Below are 19213 nucleotides of genomic sequence, written 5' to 3' on the forward strand. Positions count from 1 at the left end.
TACTCTAAAATTGTACATTAGAGATCGAAACGTTTCACCAGTTGCCAGATACCTTAAAGTTATAATTAATTTTGTCCTTGATGGAATGCACTGGCGAAAATTGGTATCTCTTTTCTGAATTAAGGGATTAATTTTTTCCAGGAGCTTAAGGAAAGTGGACTCGTTCATTCGAAGAAAGTTTTTAAAACTTTGAAGGTCTCTAGCATCCAAGAACTCTTGGGGTAACTTCAAATTTCCCAGTTCTGCATTCAACCAAGGTTTGACCCAGCATTTTCTAGGTTTTCTTTTTTTATTATTTTTCATGATTGTTGCTACAACAGCAATATTCAACAATAACAATGTTTTCTTTTCTTTGGTTGACATCCTTCACCCTTTTAATAACCATAAATAGTGTCTATTTATTTATTATATTATTTATTTAGTACTTAATTATATTTATTTAAAATAAAATAACCTCAAATTGATAAATATTTTCTCTGTTGGCAACAATGAAAGTGGGATCTAAAATTGCACAGAAATATCTCTGATGTAAAAAGGTCAAGCTAGGCAAGAGATGTGCCATGCAAGACGGACTTGCATAGCATGAGACTTGCATAGCCTAGATGTAAAGCTGCCTTAAGATCAACGAATACTATGTAAACCTTTATTTCTTTATTCCCATTAGCTTGCCTGAATAAAATTGCATCAGGTTTTGATCTGCGTATAAATCCAAACTGATTCTTGGATACGTTTCTCTCTTTATAAATCTGTCTATAGATTGATTATTCTGTCCAAAATTTTCGTAAAAAATTTCTTGTTAAATAAAGTAGTTATAATACCTTGGGGAAAAGTCAACCAAACAGAAAAAAGAAGATGTACAATGTCAAACAAAAATATAATTTGACATATGACAAAACAGAAGCCAGCCGCTCAGGCAAGGCGTTTAATTAACGGTTGACTTTCGCGGTAATAATAAGCTCTGTTAAATTAAAATGCCTCCCAGAAAACGGGAACGAGAACCAGACCCACTAAAAACACCTCGAATTGATCATATACAGGCAGATCATGAGTTATTTTTACAGGCTTTTGAAAGTAAGTTTTTAACTGATAAAGAAAAGGGAGTCATTTAAATGATAATGTATATTTTTACTTGCAGAGCCTACACAAATATACAGATATTTGAGGACAAGGAATTTGTGTCTGGTATGTATCTATCAACCTAGTATAAAATGCAAACTAGTATAAGATTTTTTTTCAAAAATTGTTTGTGGCACCGTAGATTTTAATATCTAGCAATACTACACTGAAATCAAAACGCTAAATCATTATTTATCAATAGTTTACAAAAACTTATAAATCCAAAGGGATTAGTAGCAATGATGTCCCTTAAGTCTAGTAGGATTTGACTATAACTACTAAATGATTTATTAAAAGTAACCTTCCAATTGTGAGAGGATAGCTGCTTAGAAATAAAATATACATACCAGGAAGGCAATTGAGTATGCAGACTACCAAACTGTTTCTTTAATGTAATTTAATTAGATAGCTACATTTATTATGTATTCAAAATACATTGACTCATAATACTGTGGTATTATGTTCAATTAGTACATTATAAAAGATAAAGGCCTAAGTTAACCTAGTTTAGTTTGAATTCAAATGTGTTATTACATATTATAGAATCTAAAATTCTTTTATAAAACTCTTGTTAAAAATCTGTAACAGCTTCATTTACTATATTGGTGATAAGCTTTTAATAATTGTTAGAAAATGATTACTAAAATATATTGAATAGAATATGGGGATCTGGATGATCATACTGCCTTATGACCATCCAAATAATAGAGGAATGTTACTAAGCTTTTCTTTTTTACTAGTGCTACTTGAAAGTGCTACTAGTATTATGTCTATTTGAAACCAAATAGACATAATACTAATACTAAAATATACACAATAACAGTCAAAGTGATAAATATTTATTGCACATCCTCTAAGCTGTCATCTTTATTTTGACATTGTGTGCAAGTAACAACAGCAACAGAATGATCCTTGCAGACTGATCTGAGACAAATGCTGCATGTTATAGTTGTAGTCTGGTTTTTCTGTCTACCATAAGAAAAATACCTTCCTCATACTTTTGTTTGTGGTTCGTCATAGAAATGAATTCTGTCTACCATAAGAAAAATACCTTCCTCATACTTTTGTTTGTGGTTCGATAGAAAGGGTTGATAAATACAAATACCTATGAACCTAGATTTCAGACAATAATGATCAAACAACTGAAATAAGAGCCAGGATAGAAATAGCAAGAAATGCGTTTGTAAAAATGAAAACAATTCTCTGCAACAAAGACCTTAGATTAGAACTGAGAGTAAGAGCACTGAGATGCTATGTGTTTTCGATTCTGCAATATGGACTTGAAAGCTGGACATTAAGGCAAGAACACATAAATAAGTTACATTCCTTTGAAATGTGGTGTTACAGGAGGATGCTTAGAATAGCATGGACACAGAAGAAAAGTAACACGAAAGTATTGCGAGAAATGTACATGAAAAATACATTATCTGGGACACTTAATGAGGGGACAGCGATATGAACTGCTAAGGCTAATAATACAGGGAAAGATAAGAGGAGGAAGGAGGAGAGTGTCATGGTTGAAGAATTTAAGGGACTGGTTTAAATGCAGTTCTATAGAACTCTTCAGAGCAGCAGTAGATAGAATAAAGCTAGTGATGATGATATCCAACCTCCGATCGGGAGACAGCACTTAAAGAAGAAGATATGTGTTTAGAAAAAGTCTTATATTGTATGGCAAAGTATTTATTTCAGCTCGTTCTGAAAGATGTGGTTTCATTAAAGATGTTGCTAACGATTTTAAAAAATTTCTTCTTAAGTTGGGTGGACTGTTGAAGTGAGCAAAATTATATAATATTTGACTATTTATTCCTGCCACATTCAACATCTGAAAAAATATAACTAAAGGCCACCTACAGGTACGTCTTGCTACTGAATACATAGAGCACATTTTATCTATGGTGTCAATGTAACCTTTGTGATTATTATATTCTGTAATAATATTGGGCTTATTAGTGACCTGATTTATACAGAAATCATAATGCATTGTGGAAAGTAAAATAACCTCTCTGTTCTTTTTGGAATAAGTGATACAAGAAGTGTAGCTTCCTGTAGAAACCCAACAAGTGATGAACCTTCTATTCGATTTTTATTGGGTAAAAATTTTTTTTGGGATCTCTTTTATTTTTTTTTATTGTTCCAACTATTGAAGTCTTTTTTTTTCAGCAGATCTATTACTGACTTATAACTGGTCTATCTACCAGTTATTACAAGTTAGATTGCAGTTTTTTCCATTCCATTTTTCAACCAATCGTTGTGTAATATCCTCTGGCTTATTCGATTTTTTGTAAGGCCCATCTGGTTGTTGCACACAGTACAACTCAATACTGCTCAAAGAAAATGTTGGTGAGTCACACAATACGAATGCTTTTATCCCATATTGGGATATGGGCTTATTTGGGATATAATGTAAAAAGCTGCATCTCTCTCGAAAAGGAACAAGCATTTCATCAGATGTTCACCTAATGTGTAGCTGTTATAACAATTGTCAGAAAAGCGGTCCAGCATAAATTGTATAGGGGCAAGTGTGTCAGTAGCTTTTCTTTGAGCTCTTGTATCTTTATTGTCAAACCTAAGAGCACATAAGAGAAATAAAAATCGGTTCTGAGTCTGTTCACTCAGTTGTCCACAATTCCGAAAAATGTGTGTGACCTTGTTTTTTACACCCAGTTAAAAAAAAGTCCTATTGTTACCATAATTTCAGATTTGGTTGTATATCTGGTGTCTCTTTCGCGATTGTAATTCGGGCGCATCTTTTCTATTTGCATATTGGTACATACCACAATATTTTCAATGTTGTCAGTAAACAGTTTAGAGAAAGCACTTGGCCCATTTGTAATATCTTTTGCATACTCTTTGGGTCCAGGAAGTACCTTTACAATATTTGTTTTGTTAGTTTTACTAAACTTACTTTTCAAAGAATACTTATACTATTTTGTTTTATTCTTGCCTTCATAGAAGTCTTCTGAACTTAGTTCATTTTATTTTTCGCTAGAAGTTTCACTTGAATATCCATTGGAATCAGAACTGGGTTCTTCATTGAAAATAACTTCTTTGTCTTCTTGTCGAAATAATGCATCAGCAAATGCTTGGAGTTCTTTATCAGTAAGTCGATTGGGATTTCTAACTGGAATCTGATCCGTGAAAAATAAAATTACTAATAAAAACTTTTATCTACATGAGAAAAAGTATTGTTTATAAAGAAAAATATATTTTGTGCCATAGTTATAATTGTATTTGAACACCCTACACCACCGGGAACAACAAATAATAAACAGCTAATTAAGATCTTCTCAAAACGCTGATTCTAAGAAAACTATATAGGTAAGATAGATTAACAGGGTCGGTCTTTAAATTTTAAAATATATTGGCAGTAGAATTGTTATATCTGGCGTACAAAATACGCCAGCCAGTAGCGCACCTAGAATTTGCCTCTGGGGGGTTTTGGTTGGTCACCGAAATTTTTTTTATGATGCTACCTCCATTTTGAGTCTTTAAAATGTGTGAGTAACAGTGTCGGAATAGGGTCCTGGGGGGGGGGGTTTCAACCCCCAAAACCCACCCTGGGTGCGCCACTGACGCCAGCGCGTGTAGTTACAGGTTAAGACACCAAGCTAAAAAGAAATTATTTAAAAGGAAACTTGATTTGGTGAAATTCAATAGAAAAATAGGATAGAACGAAACTTGCTATCAACAATATTCTTTAGTTATACAAAAATAATTTTTGCCATAAGAGCAAACATCATTTTGCCATGAGAGCAAAATAATACTTGAAGTATTCAAAACATTTTACCATGTATAAATGACATACCACTATTTACAATAGTAGATATATTTAAAGTGAAAATTTCTTAAATTGGTAAAGCAAAGATCAAATGTTAAAAATAAAAACATTGGCTGTTAATTAAGTCACAAATAAAAATGTATTTGTTTGAAAATGTTAAAAATTTCAATGGAAATACAGTAAAACCTCAGTTAACCAAAATAATAAGGGGGGCGGTTTTTAATAACAAGAATTTCAGTTAAAAATAACATTGTTTTTTGTATTCTTCTTGTATCAAATTACATGGTATTCTTGGTCAAAGTTGGTATTAAAAAAAGAGCATGGCACTTGGTGAGTGTTGACAGAAGTGAATACCTCTCATAGCGTGTTATTACTATAATGTAGGTTAATGAAAAATTTTATGTCTACTTATTACTGAATTGTTAATATTTCTTATACTATACCACTACACATTTAAAATCCTTAAAATTTAAAAATCTTAATTTGTTTCTTTAAAAATTTTGTTTAATGATTTTAGTATTAATTGTCAGTATCAAAAGTATCTTTTTTTTTGGCAGCATTTTGAAATTTAATCCAGTCTCATCTGCGTTGTATATTTGATCTTTAGTGTAGTTTGCCAATAACTCATCCATTTCAGTTTTAAAAGTATTTACAGCATCATGGTCAGCAGATAGCTTTTCTCACCTTAAATTAACTTGACAAATAGCATACCTATTTTTCCATTTATCTAGCCAACATGAACTTGCTTTAAATCTGTTACCTTCATCACCCATTATTTCAGATATCATTTTTGCCTTCTCTTGAATTATTGGTCCATATAATGCTATTCCTTTGGCTTTTGTTGTGTGAACCACAAATATACAGCTTCATTTACATTCTCATTTTGATTTTTGTTTCATAGTTTTCTTGTTTGGCATTTTTGAAACATGTTCCTCAAATTTGCTTTTCATTTTAACCCATTTGGAAACTATACAAACGCCAACGTCAAAATCTGCTGCGACTGTCCATAAAATCTCTCCATTTTGAATCCTTCGGATAGCCTCTAATTTCTGTTCAATCGCAATCACTACACGTTTTCGTTTATTTGACATTTACACACAAACCACACAACAGGTGATTTAACGAAATAACACACACAAACAAGTACTGCACCAAAGAACAGACTGAGAAATGAGATGCGGCCACCTACACGCTAAATGTGTCATAACAGTGAGTCATCTTTAACTGAATGACATAATTTACAACATTTAATAATTCTATAATTCATTTTTTTACACTTTGCTCGGACTATCAGTAATTTGTTTACTTGTGAACTAAAATTAAATTAGATACTTACTTGTACTTACTTGACAATAATTATTATAATGTTCAAAGTGAACTCCATTTGCGCGAACACATGCATTGATACGATGAATCCAATTATTAGCAATGCCATAGTTAACTAAATTATGTCGGCTATTTTATGCAGCATCAAAAATTCGTTCCCGTAATTCAGCTTATGTTTCATCCTTTATGTCAGAGTTTCCCAAACTTATCTAAACCGCGACCCTTTTTTGCTAAAAAATTTGTTCGCGACCCCCCAATTTCCCCCCACTCATTTATTCAATATTATTTGACAGAAATAGCGTGCCTAATTTACAATTATCTGATGGTCTCTCAAATTTAATTTTACTTTACTGTTTAAGTTTAAATCAAAAACAATTATTTTATTTTAATACAATTATTTTAATGATTGCGATCTGTCCCACTAGTAATTAGTAGTAGGTACTTCTGCCAGAATAGCATTTACAATAAAAATAAATAATAACAAGTCGACTACACATTGTACACCGTGACATATTAGCTTGTGTCTACATCGCAAAACTCTTCCATGATAATCGCGAAAGCGCTCGCTACTAGATGGCACTCTGGAACGTTCTCGTAGCCTCGTTTTGGCTTTATATAAGCGGCGATGCGCAACGAAACCTCAGTTCGAATCCAAACAGCCTATGGTGGCGAACGCGGTGTTAAGTAATGAGTAAATATTTTACGACTTACGTATTCCCGTTTACGTATTTACGTCTACGATAAATTATAAATTATGGATAAGTTTTTAAAAAGAAGTGCAGAACCATCTACGTATGAAAGTGGCAGTAGCAGCAATAAAAAGAAAAACAGATTCTACATTGATGAATATCTTAAAAATGGTTTTACCGTTATTTCCAATAAACCACAATGTGTTATTTGTGGACAAGTCTTGTCAAAAGAAAGCATGAAGCCATCAAAGTTACTTCGACATTTAAATAGCAAACATCCAGATAAAAAAGACAAGCCCGTAGAATTCTTTGAAAGAAAGCTGAACGTCCTTCACAAACAGCAAGACAGTTTTCCCTTGGCAACCACTACTAATGAAAAAGCATTATTAGCAAGTTATAAAGTTGCTTATCGTGTTGCCAAAACTAGTAATCCGCACACAATTGCTGAAAATCTGATTTTTCCAGCAGCTGTTGAAATGGTACATATAATGTGTGGGGAAAGAGAGGCTGCAAAATTAAATACAATACCTCTGTCAAATAATACTATCCAAAGAAGAATTAGTGATATGGCAGAAGATATTCAAGCGCAAGTTGTGGAAAATCTTAATAAATGCACGTACTTCTCTCTTCAAATCGACGAATCCACAGATATATCTAACTGTGCCCAATTTATTACGTTTGTAAGATATGATAGAAATAATGGCATTCAAGAAGATATTTTATTTTGTTCCCCATTGGAGACCAATACCACTGGAAAATGTTTATGTGAAACATTACTAAAAATGTTGTGAAACGTACAAGTAAATATGATATTGACTGGGGTAAATGTATTGCTATATGCACAGATGGCGCTAAAGCTATGACAGGACATAAATCTGGTCTTGTCGTCAAATTACAAGAAATAATGCCAAATGCAGACATTGTTTTTTACATCGAGAAGCTCTTGCGTCCAAAGCTTTACCTCCTGAAATGGACTGTGTTATGAAAACCATCATTAAAGTTGTAAATTCCATTAAAGGAAAAGCTTTGCAGACCCGTATTTTTAGAAAAATTTGCGAAGACATGGGTGCTTTATTTGAAAATCTTCTCTATCACACCGAAGTAAGGTGGCTTTCAAGGGGCAACGTCTTAAAAAGAGTATTTGACTTAAGAGCAGAGCTTTTAATGTATTTGAAAGATGAGAAGTCCCCATATGAAAATCAATTTTCCGATCCTATTTGGCTTCTGAAACTAGGTTTCCTTGCTGATATTTTCGAGCAATTAAATATTTTGAACAGTAATTTACAAGGTCGCGACATTAATATAATTACAGCCACAGATAAAATTAAGGCGTTTCTAAGAAAAATCGATTTATGGTCGACCTCACTTGGCAAAAAACAACTCGATTCATTCCAGTGCCTTCAGGAAATTATGGAAAATGTATCCAATTACAGTGCTACAAATTTTGAACAAGTTTTTGCTGACATGCATGTTACTTTGCTCAATTTAAAACAACAGCTCTGTGATTATATCCCCGAAGAAATTCAAAACAGTTACGACAGTTGCAGATGGATACTAAATCCGTTTTTAGCCGATTCCTTTCAGCATGTTGAAATACCAATAAACATGAAAGAAAAACTTATTGAAATATCAAGTGATGGAATGTTGAAGCTTCAATTTTTTTCCCAGAACTCGGACCAATTTTGGACCGAAAAGATGCAGGAATACCCCCAGTTGGCGAGTGAAGCTGTAAAATGTTTGGTTCCATTTGTAACATCATATTTGTGTGAGTTAAGTTTCTCGTCTATGACTGCCATTAAAACAAGAGTTAGAAATCGTCTCGTACTTGAAAATGATATAATTGCGTGTGTCTCAAATACACAGCCTAGATTTGAAAGATTAGTTTCACAGAAACAGGCGCATAGCTCTCATTAAGATTATAATATTTGACTTTGTTTTACTCTTTTATGTTTACGGACTTTAATATTTAGTTTTATATTTCGTCTGATAATTAATTGTTAATTTCTATTTACGGCGTTGTTAAAATAAAAATACATGATCTAACAAAGTAGTGCTTTTGTCTTATATTGGAAATGTTCGGCGACCCCCCTAGTACCTCATGGCGACCCCCACTTTGGGAAACACTGCTTTATATGTTATCATAAAATTGCGATTTCAGATGTCCCCAAAAATAAAAATCCAGTAGATTGCATTCGTGACTTCGTGGTGGCCACAGAATGTGTTCATTTCTATCAATCCGACGACGAGTATAAGTGGTATCAAGAAGATTTTTAACAGCTCTGGTAAAATGTGCTGGAACTCTGTTGTGAAGAAACCACATTTCACGGCATGTTTGCAAAGGTACGTCTTCAAGAAGTACCGGCAAAACATTTTGCAAGAAATAGTAGGCCTCTCCATTTAGTGTTCTGGGTAATTCATATGGACCTACATATTAAATAGGGGTTCTCGTCGCCCCATATGCTGCAATTATGAAAATTATACACTGTTTCTCGTGAAACATGCTTCATTCGCACATAATACTTTAGATGGAAATTTAGGTTCTCTGAGGAGTTTATTTTGAAACCACCTACAAAATGTTAATTTTCGAAGAAGATCACCTTGGTGTAAATCTTCTACACTCTGATAGTGGTATTGATGTAGAAGTTGTTACCGAAATGTTCTATGAACAACGTTTTTCGACATTCCTATCATTTTAGCAACCGTTTGTGTACTTACATTTGGATTATTTTTCACAGCATCTAACATGTCGTCTTCTACATTTAATCGACGGATACTTCTTGTTCTCCCGCTATTTTTTTCGATACAACAGAACCCGTTTCTAATAATCTTTGAGAAACATTCACAAAAGTTAGAATATTAAGAGTTCGCCTTTCACGATACTGATGCACTTAAATTTTAACAGCTAAATTACTGTTACACGAAAATATATGTTTACTAAAGTTGTGACTGTCTACGTTTAGACTTTCGTACTGCACGTAGTTGACAGATTTCTTTTTGCATATCAAAATGTATTTTCGTTTTTTTTTGGTCAAACGGCTGAATTTAGAAAAAAATGTTGACTTTTTTGCTCTACATGGTGCCTTTTACCTATACCTTTAAGGAACGCATTATTTTCGGGGACACCCTGTATAATACATATATAATGAATCAGCAAGAAGTCAGTAGACTTTGACTATCTTCGATAACGAATTAGGTAAATAGCAAATACAAGCTCACTGGAAGTTATTGGACGATGTTAGGAATAATCTTTTATTCCAATACATTCTTTTCTGAGGCTGGAAATTTTCTAAAAACCATACTAGATTCAGAGTAGAGGAGTACATCTGAGTCCATTTTCCTCTAGAAGGAGGTCCTGCAAACGGTTGTCTTCCTGTTATCCTGGCTACCGACTAAAACCACCCTTCCCGACTTGTGCGCAGTTGACTGTCACATGTACCGTACTCCGTACATTAGTGCTACCGTACTAAAAGTGGGATGTAAAGCTGACAACACTTTTAGGCCTACAAAGCCATCTTCAGAGCTATGGTCAAGTATTTAAAGTATCCCTACTTGAGATATCCCATTTTCTTTTAAGCTGGTTCTATCACAAGGTTTCTATTGAAAAAAACCCAAAAAAGACTGTAAACTGAACTCCAAAAAAACACATTAAAAAATTTGGTTATGGTACTGGTGTTATAACCCGACCATTTGTTGGAATTGAGCATATCAGTATTTTCATTTATTTTATATTTTCCCAAGAAAAATAGTATCTATTTTTAATTTTTCGGTGTTCAATCAGTAATCACTTTTTAAGAAGGAAAGTTTTCCAATTCTCAAGAATATTATATATATATATATATATATATTTATATATATATATATATATATATATATATATATATATATATATATATATATATATATATATATATATAAGTAGTTAGGTATTATTGACTGACACGTTATGTAAAATAAAGTTTTATTTTGGGGTTGCAGTCATTAATAGGGCAGGAAAGTGAAACTTTTTGTTCTTTATCTAGCTTTCGCAAAATTTATTTGCTTCTTCAGGATATGCTAAAATATGGTATCAGTAAATACAATGAAATTAAATTTAAATAGCATTGTATAAAACTAGTATAAAAACTTACAACATGAGGTTAATCCATTAAATTTTCAAATTTACAAAACATTAAAACTTAACTTATCTAGTTATGTAAGTACAATATTTTAATTTTATTTAATTTTGTACAAATTCATTATGACATTGATTATGTTGATGTTTGATTTATGTCAGAAAGACACTCGTTTTTGTTTATTATATTTTTTGTTGTTGATAACTATAATTGGTTTCAAATGAGTGTAGAGTAATAAATCATGAAGTGTCATAAAATTTGCCTGAATTTCGGTGTCGTCATGGGCGTAGGCAAATGGACGGATGTCAACTTCGTCGTCAAAAATTGATGTACCTCAAAATATCATATTTTGGATATTTTGTGATAACCAATTTTATTTAATTTTTCGATTAACTTATTCTTCAAACTCGTATTCCATTATATGGTCATTAAAGCTAATTACATTTTTATTTATAAAAACAAATTCACTTCCTTACTGAACGAATAAAAGCATTAGAAGAAACTGATAAGGGTATGACGCACCTCCTAATATTACTAAGAACTAAAATAAATCAACATGAAGACTAATAACGCGTAATGAGGTTTTACTTACACTTTCATTATAATCCCTCTTTTATTTTATTATTATCATTCGACATTCGAGTTAGTAATTGTTACTACACCAATTAAACGTACAGTAATATTGTGATATAGAAATAGTGAAAAAGTTATAAAATTGCGACATTTACTCCAAAGAAAAGAGGTGTAAAAAATTCTCCGCTATCTGTTAGTGAAAAAGTTATAATTTTAAATGTATATGATTGCATAAAACACGATCACCCTAGTTTGTCTGTGCAAGAAAGTGTTGAGCGATGTGCCCGAATTGGACAGTCCACGATTTTTAAATTATTGCGAGAAAGAAAGATATCAGGCCAGTTAAGTCCATGCAAGAGAAAATCAGGAAGACCAATAAAAATCTTAGGTGAAGACACCAAACGTGACATTCGAAGAAAAGTTCATTCGTTTTATTTTAAAAAGGAAATACCCACCCTTGACAAAATACTAATGGAGATAAGCCAAGATAACGATATTCCTTTGATATCCAGAAAACTTTTATGGAAAACTTTAAAAAGTATGAATTTTTCCTGGGAAAAGCACAATCGAAAGGCACTATTACTGGAAAGTGATGAAATCATTTGCTGGAGACGAAAATATTTGAGAACTATAAAACAGTACCGCAGAGAGCACAAGAAAATTTTTTATCTTGATGAGACGTGGATAAACGAAGGTTATATAGTCCAAAAAATGTGGCAAGATAAAAATGTAACAAGTGCTCGCCAAGCTTTCATAGAAGGCCTTTCGACGGGTAATAAAGTGCCTTCGGGAAAAGGGAAGAGGCTTATAATTGCTCACATTGGAAGCGAAGAAGGATTTTTAAAAGGTTTGTTAAGCTTTGAGTCGTGTCGGACGGGAGATTATCATGAGGACATGAATTCGGATGTCTTCGAAGACTACTTCGTGGAAATGTTAAAATTTCTTCCAGCTGATTCGGTCGTGGTTATGGATAATGCAAGCTACCATTCAAGGCGCATAGAGAAGGTACCAACTTCAGCTTGGAGAAAGCAAGAAATTATTAACTGGCTGTCAAATAAAGGTATTCAGTTTGAGACGAATTCGATAAAGAAGGAACTACTAGCCGTAGTAAAACAACATAAATCTCGCTTCATAAAATATGCCGTAGAAGATGTAGCAGAAAAGTATAAAGTAACTGTGCTACGCCTACCGCCATATCATTGCGAATTAAATCCCATAGAACTTATATGGGCACAAGTTAAAGGATATGTTGCAAGGCACAATACCACATTTAAAATGAAAGATGTCAAGGTATTGTTTGATCAAGCCATTATGGAAATCACATCAGAAAACTGGCAAAAAGCAATCCAGCATGTTTTAAAAGAGGAAGATAAAATGTGGGAACTGGACAACTTGGTCGATCAGGTGGTTGACCCTATAATTATAACACCAGGGGATGATGACAGTTCTTCGGATGAAGACTATAGTGATGTAGAATTGTAATAACGTATCCAGTAAAGTTTTTGTAGTTTTTGTGAATAAATTGATTTAAACTCCCCACAAGTGTTTCAATATGTAAAGTTCATTCGTGTGTGTTTGTGAGTATTTCCCGATTTCGGTTCGTATATATTTTATTGTTACATTTTATATTTTTTTAATAACACTGTTCTGCTGTATTACATTTTTATTTCCTTTAATATGATTTTTAAGAATGCATATTCTTTTGTCAATTAACCCACTAGCGCGCCTCTGGCTCAGTGTTTATCTGTCGATAACAATGGACTAATCCCTTAAAACAGGGTGATACCTACCTGCTCTTTATGAAACGACAGAATTTTGCAATGCGGACGGAATTTATTGACGGATTATTGACGGATTACCCTGTAGCGCTTTTGAATACTTCATGAGATTTTATTACTCTACACTCATTAGAAATAGATTATAGCTCTTGATTATTATTATGGTTACGTACAAAGTGGCGCCAAATATGAATATTTAAATTTTTTGAAATTATAGTATTTATAGTCAGAAAATCTAATATTAGAAAATTATAGTATTAATTTTCGTAAGACAGAATGTAATTATAGATATTGCTTAGTTTATCAATATCAGTTTTTTTATTAACACATTGATGTTCATTTATGCATAAATATCAATGTGTTAATAAAAAAACTGATATTGATAAACTAAGCAATATCTCTAATTACATTCTGTCTTACGAAAATTAATACTATAATTTTCTAATATTAGATTTTCTGACTATAAATACTATAATTTCAAAAAATTTAAATATTCATATTTGGCGCCACTTTGTACGTAACCATAATAATAATCAAGAGCTAGTTATCAACAACAAAAAATATAATAAACAGAAACGAGTGTCTTTCTGACATAAATCAAACATCAACATAATCATGAATTTGTACAAAATTAAATAAAATTAAAATATTGTACTTACATAACTAGATAAGTTAAGTTTTAATGTTTTGTAAATTTGAAAATTTAATGGATTAACCTCATGTTGTAAGTTTTTATACTAGTTTTATACAATGCTATTTAATTTTAATTTCATTGTATTTACTGATACCATATTTTAGCATATCCTGAAGAAGCAAATAAATTTTGCGAAAGCTAGATAAAGAACAAAGAGTTTCACTTTCCTGCCCTATTAATGACTGCAACCCCAAAATAAAACTTTATTTATATATATATATATATATATATATATATATATATATATATATATATATATATATATATATATATATATATATAGGGTGTCCCGGAAAATAGTGCGTTCCTTAACGATATGTGCAGATTGCAGCATTTAAAACAAAAAAGTTTTATAACATTTTTTTATGAAGTTAACCGTTTTCAAAAAAAAAATATTAATTTTAATCCATTTGATTATTGTTCGCAGAAAAGGAAATACAGCCGGCAACGTTGCGTTCCTTGTTATTCTTCGTTAATTACTGTAAATCAGCTATCATGAATCATCGATCGTTAGGCATAATATGTATTGATACTGATAACAGTGATAGAGAAAAAGCATGTATTTGTTTTATTAAATATTTAATAATTAAAGTTTGAATACTGAGTAGATAGACTATGTATTTCCTGGCTCATCCCCTAAATTGCAACCCCTAAAATCGCAACCCCCGGTCGTAAGTTCCAAACGGCTTAACGTAGGATGACGTACGAGGGCTCGTTGGAAAGGGGATGAAAAATGGGGTTGAACGCAGTATGTGCCGTGCGCATCGGAGCATGCCAAAAGGTCATTACGTCATATCTTTGTTTCTATTGGTCCGATCGGGGCGTACGAGGGCTCGTTGGAACGGGGAGAAGGCAGGGAGACAAAAAACAAAGATGGCGACGTTGCCAAATGGGCGCTAAAACGTATCTTCGTTGCTATTGGCCTGATGTTGACGTATGAGGTGTCAAATGAAAGCGTTGGTAACACACACACACACAGAAGCCATGTCAACGATCAGTATGAACATTATTCTTCTTCTTTTTCTTTTCCGTACAGTGCCTAATAGAACGTGACATTCGACGTAGAACGTGACATTCGAGACAGAACGTGAAATGTCGCGTGAAATGACGTGACATTCGACGTAGAACGTGAAATGTCACGTGACATTCAACGCAGGACGTGACATTCGACGTAGGACGTGACAGTTATGTGACATTCAACGCAGGACATGACATTCGACGCAGGACGTGACATTCGACGCAGGACGTGACATTCGACGCAGAACGTGAAATGTCGCGTGAAACGACGTGACATTCGACGCAGGACGTGACATTCGACGTAGAACGTGAAATGTCACGTGACATTCAACGCAGGACGTGACATTCGACGTAGAACGTGACATTCGACGCAGGACGTGACATTCGACGCAGAACGTGGCAGTTATGTGTTAGTCAAGATGTTGCTTGACATAAAATGTGACATTCTACATAGGACATAGTTAGTAGTAATATGAATCCCATCGAGTACATACATAGAGTAATAGAATTTCAAAGAAAACTTGATCGGTTAAAGATCGACATTAAATCATATGAGGATTTTAAACATATTACAAGACAATTAGATAACCTGCATTTTGACAACAACAACAAAACGTGGAAACCCGAAGAGTTGAATCTACAGCAGCAGCAGCAGCAAGACACCTGGGCCTGTAGAAAACTGCCACCAGCTACATATCCATTAAGACGTATTCAACCAATACCATGTTTGTCAGCAACAACAACACCACGGGTGTCAGCAGCAACAACAACAACAACACCAGCGAGTATATGAAAAGTGAAATAGATAATGTCTTTACAATGTCCTGTGTAATATTAACATCTGTATTTATCTTAATTTTAAAAATTATTTTTGAAATTGTAAGAAGAAAATTTGAATCTTCATGTAATATAAGACTCAATCAATAAAGATGTTTTAAATAAAAAAAAAGCGTTTAATTTCTAATATATTTATTTATACATATACAAAAATTACAATGGTATTATGTTATTGGCAAACCAGTGACGCAGACGATCCACATTTCTTTCTGTACATGAAAATAATCCAGCGGCATGACATGGGTTTGCAGTAGGACCAACGTTTCCAGTAGCACGAGGCGTACCATCAAACTTGCAAACATCAATAATAATGGGAAAAACTCCAAAAACGTGACGTTTCTTATCCAAATATTCTGCTTTTTGTTCTCCTCGAACGTAGATGTAATCTGCTGCATACAACAACTTGGTTTCTAGTATTTCATTGATTTTGGACAATTCTACTTGCCCATCAGAGTATCGAATTCCAAGCAGTTTTTTCTCCACGTATGAGGCAGTCTTCCTATCTCCATTAGTTAGCGCATTAAATGGTTTCTGAGGCAAAAAGATGTAATGACTTAGTTTAAAACCTATTTCAATGGTAAGTTCTTTGGGAACAAACCATCCGTCCACATCGAATCCCTGAATGTCTACGAATGCTACTCTCATGATGACTGCTCGTGTACTACTGGCAATTTATGCATCTAATTTAGACTTTTTACAATTTCGGTGAGAGGGAAGTACTCCATTACACAATCATGAATTATAATGCAATAAGCCTTGGTATTTTCGGGAAAACCATTATTCGCTTCAATATCGAGTTTTACGTCAACAGTGGATGCTTTCATGCTTTCTTCTTGTTTCGAACAATCGATGACAAACAATGCGTGATTCTTTAAAGCTGAGAAATCGAGTAGAGGTCGCTTTTGTTGGGAATGTATATAGCTAGGATAAAATTCGGTATAGTTGAAATAGGCCTCATTGTAGTCAGTTTTGCTAAAATCCAACTGCATTCTCTCGTTTGGCCAATATTCACCATTTAAAGATAATCTGATACTTTGAATATCGACATTGTCAAATAAGGTGGGATCAGCTGAATTCTTGTCACGTTTGTTGGTTTGAAAGAAAACAATGACATAACGGGGTCTTTCCACTGCATTGCTAGTTTTTACAGCCCAAACTTCACGTCTAGCGCCTTTGGTAAGTGCTGGTAATTCATGCAATTCCCACTTTCTAAACGGAATAACTATAGGTTGATCTTGTTGAATGGATTTCATAAGTTCCAATTTAATATCATCATTGGGAAATATGTGCTTGACTCTGAGCTCAATATTGGTAATGTTAATCTTAACAGTTGTAACTTGGCCTTGAGTTTTTTCTTTGACAATTATGCAATCGTTGTCGTTTCGAGCTCGAATTAGTCTTATTGTTTGACGACCACACGTAATCAAAGGATAATCATTGAAAATGTTGAACACATGCTTAAGAGGCATCTGTATGTTGAATGAATGATCAGCAGCGTGTAGAATTGGATCCCTAGGGTAATTCCAGCCTGCCATTGCCATATGACCGGAATCTTCTTGAGTATAACATGTCATAGCACGTACAGCGCTTACGATACCAGGATCCCGCACTGTTTCCATCTCCCTTGCGCTTTCGCTGTACGTACACGAATCGAAAAGAAAAGCACCAACATTATTTGCTAGTTTAACGTCACCAGTTCCGTTAATTGCGAGCGATCCTTTAATGCATAGGATCCTGGCCACACATATAAAAAGCATGGAAAACGGAAAGTCTACCTTGGACAGTGGAGTCCTGTGGTGGACATTTGAGTCAACCTTGGACGAAAATTCAATACAAATTAAATGAGTCAATTCTCTGTTAGACATGATACAGTCTAGCTTGGACTGAGCTATTCTAAATAAACTTGCAATGATTACCACATTAAAAACTGTTTTTTTTTTGTTATTAAATAAAATACCAAAATGTTACGTATTATTTATTAAAAATTATAATAGATCTAACAATTTTAAAATAGTTTCTCTTTGCAGCTCGGCCTTTTTGTTTAAACCTAAATTCATTAGTTCAGCAATTATGTTACGTTTTTTAACCATTTTTTGCATGAATTACCAGCACTTACCAAAGGCGCTAGACGTGAAGTTTGGGCTGTAAAAACTAGCAATGCAGTGGAAAGACCCCGTTATGTCATTGTTTTCTTTCAAACCAACAAACGTGACAAGAATTCAGCTGATCCCACCTTATTTGACAATGTCGATATTCAAAGTATCAGATTATCTTTAAATGGTGAATATTGGCCAAACGAGAGAATGCAGTTGGATTTTAGCAAAACTGACTACAATGAGGCCTATTTCAACTATACCGAATTTTATCCTAGCTACATACATTCCCAACAAAAGCGACCTCTACTCGATTTCTCAGCTTTCAAGAATCACGCATTGTTTGTCATCGATTGTTCGAAACAAGAAGAAAGCATGAAAGCATCCACTGTTGACGTAAAACTCGATATTGAAGCGAATAATGGTTTTCCCGAAAATACCAAGGCTTATTGCATTATAATTCATGATTGTGTAATGGAGTACTTCCCTCTCACCGAAATTGTAAAAAGTCTAAATTAGATGCATAAATTGCCAGTAGTACACGAGCAGTCATCATGAGAGTAGCATTCGTAGACATTCAGGGATTCGATGTGGACGGATGGTTTGTTCCCAAAGAACTTACCATTGAAATAGGTTTTAAACGAAGTCATTACATCTTTTTGCCTCAGAAACCATTTAATGCACTAACTAATGGAGATAGGAAGACTGCCTCATACGTGGAGAAAAAACTGCTTGGAATTCGATACTCTGATGGGCAAGTAGAATTGTCCAAAATCAATGAAATACTAGAAACCAAGTTGTTGTATGCAGCAGATTACATCTACGTTCGAGGAGAACAAAAAGCAGAATATTTGGATAAGAAACGTCACGTTTTTGGAGTTTTTCCCATTATTATTGATGTTTGCAAGTTTGATGGTACGCCTCGTGCTACTGGAAACGTTGGTCCTACTGCAAACCCATGTCATGCCGCTGGATTATTTTCATGTACCGAAAGAAATGTGGATCGTCTACGTCACTGGTTTGTCAATAACATAATACCATTGTAATTTTTGTATATGTATAAATAAATATATTAGAAATTAAACGCTTTTTTTATTTAAAACATCTTTATTGATTGAGTCTTATATTACATGAAGATTCAAATTTTCTTCTTACAATTTCAAAAATAATTTTTAAAATTAAGATAAATACAGATGC

At 33.5% G+C, this 19213-nt stretch overlaps 1 protein-coding gene across 2 annotated transcripts in view; it reads left to right on the top strand.

Moving 5' to 3' along the window:
• The first annotated feature begins 897 nt into the window (after positions 1-897).
• Su(z)12 (Polycomb protein Su(z)12) overlaps positions 898-19213 on the top strand; it is a 33496-nt gene continuing 15180 nt past the window's right edge. For both annotated transcript variants that reach the window (XM_072537509.1, XM_072537508.1), the window contains exons 1-2: positions 898-1071; positions 1136-1182. In XM_072537509.1, the coding sequence (XP_072393610.1) occupies positions 972-1071; positions 1136-1182 (147 nt within the window). In that variant the 5' untranslated portion in view covers positions 898-971. The remainder of the gene's footprint in view (positions 1072-1135; positions 1183-19213) is intronic.

The sequence above is a fragment of the Diabrotica undecimpunctata genome, chromosome 7 (assembly GCF_040954645.1).
Source record: "Diabrotica undecimpunctata isolate CICGRU chromosome 7, icDiaUnde3, whole genome shotgun sequence".
Taxonomy (NCBI): Eukaryota; Metazoa; Arthropoda; class Insecta; order Coleoptera; family Chrysomelidae; genus Diabrotica; species Diabrotica undecimpunctata.